The following is a 10,632-nucleotide window of genomic DNA, read 5'->3' on the forward strand; positions in this document are numbered from 1 at the left end:
CAGATGTGATGTATTCTGTAACGTAGTGCAGCGTAGCGTAGCTTAGCATAGCTTAGCATAGCATAGCGTATCTTACCCTGCAGTTCTGGGCTTGTTCCTTCAGGCCGTGGATGCTGCTGCCGTACGCGCTCAGGTCCGACATCAGAGCTTCATGCTTCTTCAGCAGAGCCTGGAGGAACGCGCGCACGCACACACACACACGCACACACACACACACACACACACACACACAGTTGGATACGGTTTCTCCCTAGTATTTCTAGTTTATTGAAATACCGGTAATGTCATGCACATTTTGTCCAGTGCATAAGCCTACAGCAGGCCTGGTCGACTAGATTTAGAAGACATGTGTCCAGTGCATAGCCTACTGCAGGCCTGGTCGACTAGATTTAGAGACATTTTGTCCAGTGCATAGCCTACAGCAGGCCTGGTCGACTAGATTTAGAGACATTTTGTCCAGTGCATAGCCTACAGCAGGCCTGGTCGACTAGATTTAGAGACATTTTGTCCAGTGCATAGCCTACAGCAGGCCTGGTCGACTAGATTTAGAGGCATGTGTCCCCTAGGGTTAGCGACCGTGACCTCTCACCCTAACCGTGCCCTCTGACCCCTCACCTCAGCAGAGTCCTCGTCCTTGCCGTAGTCCTGGCTCCCCACGATGGGCTCCTTCTCCCTCATCCAGGACTCAGCCTCGTTGGCGTCGGCGAAATACTGCTGTGCCTGCAGCGAGTCCTCCAGGTCGGTGCGGCGCTGGCCGGCCTTGGCCTTCAGCGAGTCCCAGCGGCCCGTCAGCTCGCCCAGCCGGGCCCGCACGTCCTCCAGGGCGAAGTGGCCTAAAGGAGGAGGAAGCAGCGCTTTGGTTTGAGTTTTTTTTAACCCATTTCAGGCCTGACCTCAACATTTAACCCATTCTGACCTGAGATCAGATTCTACAAATGTCTTCTACATCCTGACAGTTTTCTGAAAATGTTTCTATGTCAGTCAAGTGATAAAACACTCATTACGACGGCATCAAGATCCGCCAAAATACATTTTAGCCGACTAAATCAACTGCAGATTTAGTCGACTAAAGTCCTATGACGTTTAGTCGACTACAACTAGATTAACACTAAGACATTCCAGGTGACTAAAATGTGACTGGAAGTTTCAGTCCAAAGACTATGACTAAAACTAAAATAGAAATTTGCTGCCAAAACCAACACTGCTGTCGGCCCCCGGCGACCAGACTACGGATAAGCGGTCGAGGAGGGTACGGCCATAGACTGTAAAAAATATGGACAAAGCGTTCCCCGGGTCTAACATGAACGTAAAATGAAGCCTGTCAGTCCTTGTATTGTACATCGCCATCTTTCTAGATCCGTTTGGGCCCAGCTGGCCCATTGGCTGGCCCAGACAACGAGGCGGGACTTCCCCACTTCTTCTTCGTTGGTTTTTATTTTGACTCGAGTGGGTGGGGAATCCCTATCATAGACTGTAACGGTAGCCACGCCCGTCAGAACATACGCAATGACAGCGCCACAACAGGCCATTATATGAACTTTCAGGAAATCCCGATTTCCTTAGTGGCTTCACAAAATATCTGTCTGACTGCCCCCCTGGTTAAATATCTGTCTGACTGCCCCCCTGGTTAAATATCTGTCTGACTGCCCCGCTGGTTAAATATCTGTCTGACTGCCCCCCTGGTTAAATATCTGTCTGACTGCCCCCCTGGTTAAATATCCATCTGACTGCCCCCCTGGTTAAATATCTGTCTGACTGCCCCCCTGGTTAAATATCTGTCTGACTGCCCCCCTGGTTAAATATCTGTCTGACTGCCCCCCTGGTTAAATATGTGTCTGACTGCCCCCCTGGTTAAATATCTGTCTGACTGCCCCCCTGGTTAAATATCTGTCTGACTGCCCCCCTGGTTAAATATCTGTCTGACTGCCCCCCTGGTTAAATATCTGTCTGACTGCCCCCCTGGTTAAATATGTGTCTGACTGCCCCCCTGGTTAAATATCTGTCTGACTGCCCCCCTGGTTAAATATCTGTCTGACTGCCCCCCTGGTTAAATATGTGTCTGACTGCCCCCCTGGTTAAATATGTGTCTGACTGCCCCCCTGGTTAAATATCTGTCTGACTGCCCCCCTGGTTAAATATCGGTCTGACTGCCCCCCTGGTTAAATATCTGTCTGACTGCCCCCCTGGTTAAATATCTGTCTGACTGCCCCCCTGGGTACGGCTCTACGTTACCTTCCTCCACCATGGCGTCTCCCTTCTGGCTCACAGCCTTGATGCGAGGCTCGTGGCCAGAGATCTCCGCCTGGAGCGCCTGGTGCTTCTTCAGGAGGTTCTGCACGCCGATCAGATCTTTGCCTGGAAGACCCCGAGAATAGAGGCGTAGAAATAGAGTTAGATAGATCGAGAATACAGTGTATTTATGTCTGTACCTCTGTTGGTGGAGTGTATTAAAGGTATTATGACATTATTTTTAACATAATTTTAACAACATTAAAAGTCTTGGCCATGGTCCTTCAAACGTGTCTAAAAAGTTTGAACTGGAAACACTCCAGTATTTCTTGCCAGGAGTTTTTGTGTGTATGTAATATGCATCCTGAGAAGGCATAGAAAAACACATTATTTTAGCCTGTAGATGTCGGTAATTCCCCCTTTCCTGTCAATCACTACCCAGCTCCGCCCCCCCACCCCTCAAGCCCTCCATACCTCTCCGCCCCCCTCAGAGAAAGGGACTGTTCTTTTTTTTTTCCTTTACAAGTTCACAGCATCTCAGCCATAGCAACGCTGCCAGTGCCAACGCACGCAACTTCTTCTCCTTTTATAACTATTTGTTTATAGTTCATATAAAATGTTATTTATAATAAGACTATCACTGCATGTATGTACTGAGGGGATGGACAACAACATGTATTCTCTGCTGCAAAAGGAGAGGAGACTGGAGCAACACGGACATTTAGAGCCTTTTATTAAGGTGCTGAGTATACAAAACGACTAACGTTTCGACCTTGCGGTCTTCATCAGAGTCCACTCTGATGAAGACCGCAAGGTCGAAACGTAAAAGGCTCTAAATGTCCGTGTTGCTCCAGTCTCCTCTCCTTTTGCAACTTTGATGTCCCTGCACCTGTGAAGCACCGGATCAGCCGTTTTAGGCTTGAGGCGCGTTGGTAGACTCCCTTTGTAACATATTCAACGTCATCGTACGAGCAACAGTTGGTAAACAAATAAGGCACGTTCGGAAATACCGCACCGGAACGCACTCGCCTATTAGTTTGCATTGCACAGTGCCAGTGGGCTCAGTGCGCTATTTCCGAACGCGCCTATGAAACTCCTGCAATATCTCACCCCACGACCACGTCGACAAAAACTTGTGTAAGTTCATCGATATCATACTCAATGACTATAGCCTATCATTATTCGCCATACTTTTAACGTGGATTATATCACACGAGCGTTGGCTGCGTTGCTATTCCACTGTATCGCATTACAAGAACAATAATGAGCACATGCAATCTACAACAGCTGGTGCACGCCACGAATCAAAGATTAATAATAGTCAAACACACAGCTAATGCGGGTAGTGGCAGTGATTGACTATAAATTAAAAGTAGGCTACCATGAAGCATTTCGGAGTGCTGCAGGCGATTGATTTTTTATTGTGAGTCCACTCAAATAGTACTGCACAACAATTTAACACAAATCATTGCAGTATAAATACTTATAGTTGGGATTGGGACACGAATGCTTGGTATTGCTCCTGGGTTCATAAAAAGTTTGGTTGCAAATCCACTCTGAACTTGTCCGAGATTTGAAAAACTTTCTGGGGTGAAATGATGTGCGCACACCAAGAGTCGCTTCTTTGACAACTTGGTTGGAACTTTACCGTCAAAAATAAAATGCATCCACCTAGAGCGTGAATCTTCATCTAGGCCAGTTGGTGGAAAGTGCAAGGACTTGTGTTGATTGACACAGCCGACAACGGAGCAGATTGCTTTTTCTCTAGAAGCCATTATTATTATTATTATACTGAAACAAAGTCGCGGTCAGAATGAGGAAGAAGAGAGGAGAGCATCAGGTGGAGGAGAGGAGAGGGGCAGGGATGAGGAGGAGGGGGGCGGGTAGTATAATTGGTAGGCAGGGAGCAGAGGAGAGGGGGCGAGGTTTAGCGTTACATTACGTAGGCCTCCGCCGTCCAACCCACGAGTCATATTTGCATAATTATTCACAAAAGTCCAGACAGCGGAGAATACACTGAATGTTCAAATTTGTTTTTTTTTTGGTGAAATTGATGTCAAGAAAAGCCAAAGAACACAAAATATCTACAAAAATGTGTTTTAAATGTCACAATCCCTTTAAGGTGTATTAATGTGTGTACCTCTGTTGGTGGAGTGTATTAATGTGTATTTATGTCTGTACCTCTGTTGGTGGAGTATATTAAGGTGTATTAATGTGTATTAAGGTGTGTACCTCTGTTGGTGGAGTATATTAATGTGTATTAATGTGTATTAAGGTGTATTAAGGTGTATTAAGGTGTATTAAGGTGTGTACCTCGGTTGGTGGAGGCAGCGAGGGGTTCCTTCTCTCTGATCCAGGTCTCCTCGTCCTCCACGTCCCTGAACAGCTGCTGCAGGCGCAGGGAGTCCGACAGCTTGGTCTTGCGGGCGCCCATGGGCTCGCGCAGCGCCTCGTAGCGCGCCACCAGCGCCTCCTGCTTCCTGCGGATGTTGTCGGCGTCAAAGTGCCCCGCCTCCTGGAACTGCCGCGCCTGGATGGTGATGCCGTCGATGCGGTCCTGACCAATCAGAGGAGGAGGAGGGAAGAGTGTTTTTAGTGACCAATCAGAGGAGGAGGAGGGAAGAATGTTTTTAAAGCATTATGTTGTGCTTTAGCTGTTGGAAAAATAGCAGATATACAAGCTCAAATCGAACAACATATTTTCAGATGACTTATACTGGCAGAACCAGTAAAAGTAATCTTACACTTGGTTGCATGCTGAAAATAGCTGATCTACAAGCTTGTAGATCTGCTATTTTCAGCAAGTGTAAAATCTGTCATTACGACGGCATCGAGGCCCGCCGAAATGCATTTTAGTCGACTAAATCAACTGTAGATTTACTCAACTAAAATTGTATGACATTTAGTCGACTAAAACTAGACTGACACTAAAACATTCCAGGTGACTAAAATGCGACTAAAACTAAATGAAACACTAAGATAAAATATTAAATAAAAATGTGCTGCCAAAAACAACACTGTGATGTTGTGCTACAGTGTGTGTTCAGTAACGGTGTTAAATAGCTCTATATTGTGACAGTAATCATTGCTACAGAGTGTGTTCAGTAACAGTGTTAAATAGCTCTATATTGTGACAGTAATCATTGCTATAGAGTGTGTTCAGTAACAGTGTTAAATAGCTCTATATTGTGACAGTAATCATTGCTATAGAGTGTGTTCAGTAACAGTGTTAAATAGCTCTATATTGTGACAGTAATCATTGCTACAGAGTGTGTTCAGTAACAGTGTTAAATAGCTCTATATTGTGACAGTAATCATTGCTATAGAGTGTGTTCAGTAACAGTGTTAAATAGCTCTATAGTGTGACAGTAATCATTGCTATAGAGTGTGTTCAGTAACAGTGTTAAATAGCTCTATATTGTGACAGTAATCATTGCTATAGAGTGTGTTCAGTAACAGTGTTAAATAGCTCTATATTGTGACAGTAATCATTGCTATAGAGTGTGTTCAGTAACAGTGTTAAATAGCTCTATATTGTGACAGTAATCATTGCTATAGAGTGTGTTCAGTAACGGTGTTAAATAGCTCTATATTGTGACAGTAATCATTGCTATAGAGTGTGTGTAGGATGTAGTTTAGGGTGTAGGGTTTAGGGTGTAGTTTAGGGTGTAGTTTAGGGTGTAGGGTACCTGGTGTGCCGCCACATCAGCCTCCAGCAGGGCGTGTTTCTTCTGCAGGTTCTGAACGGAGGTCAGGTCTTTGCCGTAGTCGTCTGAGGCCAGGTGACCTTCGACCTCGTACAGCCACAGCTCGATGTCCTCCACGTTACGGTTGAACTGCTGCTGCTGGTTGGCCTCGCGCAGCTTGATGCCTAGAGGTCGGAGGTCACGGTTCAGAGGTCATTTAACCCATTCAGGATGCAGGAACCCCTTTTGGTGTTAGCATTGTGTTGTGCTTTAGCTATTAACCCATTCTGACCTGAGATCAGATTCATACGAGGTTTCCACTGGACACACACTGGTCTGATGAACCCATTCTGACCTGAGATCAGATTCTAAAAATGTCAGTCGTTCTTCGATTTTTCAAAAATAGCAGACCTACAAGCTCGTAGCGCGCCACTCGGTGGCGCGCTATGAGCTTGTAGATCTGCTATTTTCCAATAGCTAAAGCATAACATGATGCTAACACCAAAATGGGTGCCCGGTCAGAATGGGTTAAAGTACCTTAACCTCCTCCATCCTATGGTATAAGTACCTTAACCTCCTCCATCCTATGGTATAAGTACCTTAACCTCCTCCATCCTATGGTATAAGTACCTTAACCTGCTCCATCCTATGGTATAAGTACCTTTCAGCTCGGTGGCCTCCAGCAGGCTCTTCCACTGGGTCCTAACCTCCTCCATCCTCGCCGCCACCTCCGCCGAGGCGTAGTGAGGGGCGTCGACCAGCTCCTGGCCCGACGTCTGCAGGGCGTCGATCCGGCTCTGATTGGCCGAGAGCTCCGCCTCGAACGCCTGGTGCTTCTGGACCTTCCCTTGGAGGTTGGAGGGGTCCTGGGAGGGGAGATACACTTATTTACCCTGGAGGGGAAATACACTTATTTACCCTGGAGGGGAAATACACATATTTACCCTGGAGGGGAAATACACTTATTTACCCTGGAGGGGAAATACACTTATTTACCCTGGAGGGGAAATACACATATTTACCCTGGAGGGGAAATACACTTATTTACCCTGGAGGGGAAATACACTTATTTACCCTGGAGGGAACAATAAGCGTATTTACCCTGTAAAAAGAAGCTATAAAAAGCAGCTAACTCCACCACCTCTCCCCAACCAACCAACAGGTCCCTGGCACCACCCTCCCAAGGAGACAGTGTCTGCTATGAAGCAGCTAACTCCACCACCTCTCCCCCTCTCAAACTGTCTGCTATGAAGCAGCTAACTCCACCACCTCTCCCCCTCTCAAACTGCCTGCTATGAAGCAGCTAACTCCACCTTGTAGGCCTCGTCCGTGGCGGTCTTCATCTTCTCGTTGATCCAGCTCTTCAGCTCGTCAGAGTCCCTGAAGAACTGCTGCAGGTGGAACGAGTCCTCCAGGCCGGAGCGGCGGCTCTGAGCGCGGCTGTGGAGCGCGTTGCGACGAGCCAGGAGCTGTTGAGACACGTTAGCAATATTAACCTCATAAAACTATTAAATTCACAAAAGTAGCTACGCTTTGCGCCACCAGAGTGAGCCACATCACTTCCTTGTTTTGCTCAAGTAGCCTATGTGACGGGAGAATAGCGCTTGATGTCTTTACGGGGCTGCCTGGAGCCACACATTCACAGTCATATTAGCCGGGCGGTGCTTAGATGCCCGCACGGCCAGCGTGTGTTAAGGCAATCAAGCGCACCCCTTCCCCAGTACAGCTACAAGGCTCAGGATGATACAAAGTGATTGAAGGTGTGGATTATCGGTGAAACATTTATATAGCACTGTTCGAAGTACACAACGTCGCTTTGCAGGACAAACGTACCATTCATACTAGCGGTTAGCGTTAGCGGTACTTACAGCGTCTCTACGTGTGGCGACATCCTCCTTGGCATAATGGTTGTTCTGGATCAGCTTGGTAGCAAACTCATCCAAGGCCTACAGAGAGAGAGAGAGAGAGAGAGAGAGAGAGAGATAGATAGAGACAGATAGAGAGAGAGAGAGAGAGAGAGAGAGAGAGAGAGAGAGAGAGAGAGAGTGTTCAATAATGTGTATATTAAACCCATACAGTTCACTATATGTCCATCTAAAGACAAAGACATCAGTCGATGTCTCAACAGAACATAAGGTTAGGTTAGGATAAGGTACTCACAGTGATCTTCTCCTCCTGAGCGCTGAGGGACTTCTCAAAGTCCTCGTGTTTCTTCAGCAGAGCTTCCACGCTGTCCAGAGAGTCGCCCAGATCCTCGTTCAGGAGAAACGCCTGGAGGACAAAAACATCGATGTTCAGGAGAACGATAAAACATCCATGTTCAGGAGAACGATAAAACATCCATGTTCAGGAGAACGATAAAACATCCATGTTCAGGAGAACGATAAAACATCCATGTTCAGGAGAACGATAAAACATCCATGTTCAGGAGAACGATAAAACATCGATATTCAGGAGAACGATAAAACATCGATGTTCAGGAGAACGATAAAACATCCATGTTCAGGAGAACGATAAAACATCGATGTTCAGGAGAACGATAAAACATCGATGTTCAGAAGTCACTAATTGATAGAACAGAGAACTCCGTCCTGAGTGGGCGTTACTAATTGATAGAACAGAGAACTCTGTCCTGATTGGGCGTTACTAATTGATAGAACGGAGAACTCCGTCCTGATTGGGCGTTACTAATTGATAGAACAGAGAACTCCGTCCTTGCCACTCGGGGTGTTAACCCATTCTGGACTCCCATCCACCCTTTTGGTGTTTTAACTAAAGCATCATGTTATACTTTAGCTGTTGAAAAAATAGCAGAACTACAAGCTCATAGCGCACCACCGAGTAACAATCGTGGAGAAAAAAAATCGGCACAGATCTTTGAATATATAATTATTTCAGAAGACTTTTTCTATCATCATAGGGTACCAGTGTTACCTCCTGTTCTATGGTCATAGGGTACCAGTGTTACCTCCTGTTCTATCGTCATAGGGTACCAGTGTTACCTCCTGTTCTATCGTCATAGGGTACCAGTGTTACCTCCTGTTCTATGGTCATAGGGTACCAGTGTTACCTCCTGTTCTATGGTCATAGGGTAGCAGTGTTACCTCCTGTTCTATGGTCATAGGGTACCAGTGTTACCTCCTGTTCTATGGTCATAGGGTACCAGTGTTACCTCCTGTTCTATGGTCATAGGGTACCAGTGTTACCTCCTGTTCTATGGTCATAGGGTACCAGTGTTACCTCCTGTTCTATGGTCATAGGGTACCAGTGTTACCTCCTGTTCTATGGTCATAGGGTACCAGTGTTACCTCCTGTTCTATGGTCATAGGGTAGCAGTGTTACCTCCTGTTCTATGGTCATAGGGTACCAGTGTTACCTCCTGTTCTATGGTCATAGGGTACCAGTGTTACCTCCTGTTCTATGGTCATAGGGTACCAGTGTTACCTCCTGTTCTATGGTCATAGGGTACCAGTGTTACCTCCTGTTCTATGGTCATAGGGTACCAGTGTTACCTCCTGTTCTATGGTCATAGGGTACCAGTGTTACCTCCTGTTCTATGGTCATAGGGTACCAGTGTTACCTCCTGTTCTATGGTCATAGGGTACCAGTGTTACCTCCTGTTCTATGGTCATAGGGTACCAGTGTTACCTCCTGTTCTATGGTCATAGGGTACCAGTGTTACCTCCTGTTCTATGGTCATAGGGTACCAGTGTTACCTCCTGTTCTATGGTCATAGGGTACCAGTGTTACCTCCTGTTCTATGGTCATAGGGTACCAGTGTTACCTCCTGTTCTATGGTCATAGGGTACCAGTGTTACCTCCTGTTCTATGGTCATAGGGTACCAGTGTTACCTCCTGTTCTATGGTCATAGGGTACCAGTGTTACCTCCTGTTCTATGGTCATAGGGTACCAGTGTTACCTCCTGTTCTATGGTCATAGGGTACCAGTGTTACCTCCTGTTCTATGGTCATAGGGTACCAGTGTTACCTCCTGTTCTATGGTCATAGGGTACCAGTGTTACCTCCTGTTCTATCGTCATAGGGTACCAGTGTTACCTCCTGTTCTATGGTCATAGGGTACCAGTGTTACCTCCTGTTCTATGGTCATAGGGTAGTAGTGTTACCTCCTGTTCTATGGTCATAGGGTACCAGTGTTACCTCCTGTTCTATCGTCATAGGGTACCAGTGTTACCTCCTGTTCTATGGTCATAGGGTACCAGTGTTACCTCCTGTTCTATGGTCATAGGGTACCAGTGTTACCTCCTGTTCTATGGTCATAGGGTACCAGTGTTACCTCTTGTTCTATCGTCATAGGGTACCAGTGTTACCTCCTGTTCTATCGTCATAGGGTACCAGTGTTACCTCCTGTTCTATCGTCATAGGGTACCAGTGTTACCTCCTGTTCTATGGTCATAGGGTACCAGTGTTACCTCCTGTTCTATGGTCATAGGGTACCAGTGTTACCTCCTGTTCTATGGTCATAGGGTAGCAGTGTTACCTCCTGTTCTATGGTCATAGGGTACCAGTGTTACCTCCTGTTCTATCGTCATAGGGTACCAGTGTTACCTCCTGTTCTATGGTCATAGGGTACCAGTGTTACCTCCTGTTCTATGGTCATAGGGTACCAGTGTTACCTCCTGTTCTATGGTCATAGGGTACCAGTGTTACCTCCTGTTCTATCGTCATAGGGTACCAGTGTTACCTCCTGTTCTATGGT

General features: G+C 46.5%; 1 protein-coding gene across 4 annotated transcripts in view; it reads right to left on the bottom strand.

Annotated features, from left to right (window-relative positions):
• sptan1 (spectrin alpha, non-erythrocytic 1) overlaps positions 1-10,632 on the bottom strand; it is a 91,568-nt gene that overhangs the window by 50,124 nt on the left and 30,812 nt on the right. For all 4 annotated transcript variants that reach the window (XM_080766381.1, XM_080766380.1, XM_080766378.1 and 1 more), the window contains exons 12-20: positions 8,076-8,186; positions 7,784-7,861; positions 7,229-7,384; positions 6,577-6,781; positions 5,919-6,100; positions 4,543-4,786; positions 2,233-2,355; positions 616-833; positions 77-169 (exon numbers count right to left, since the gene is read on the bottom strand). In XM_080766381.1, the coding sequence (XP_080622507.1) occupies positions 77-169; positions 616-833; positions 2,233-2,355; positions 4,543-4,786; positions 5,919-6,100; positions 6,577-6,781; positions 7,229-7,384; positions 7,784-7,861; positions 8,076-8,186 (1,410 nt within the window). The remainder of the gene's footprint in view (positions 1-76; positions 170-615; positions 834-2,232; positions 2,356-4,542; positions 4,787-5,918; positions 6,101-6,576; positions 6,782-7,228; positions 7,385-7,783; positions 7,862-8,075; positions 8,187-10,632) is intronic.

Source organism: Protomyctophum bolini (genome assembly GCF_963924005.1).
Source record: "Protomyctophum bolini genome assembly, chromosome: 6".
Taxonomy (NCBI): Eukaryota; Metazoa; Chordata; class Actinopteri; order Myctophiformes; family Myctophidae; genus Protomyctophum; species Protomyctophum bolini.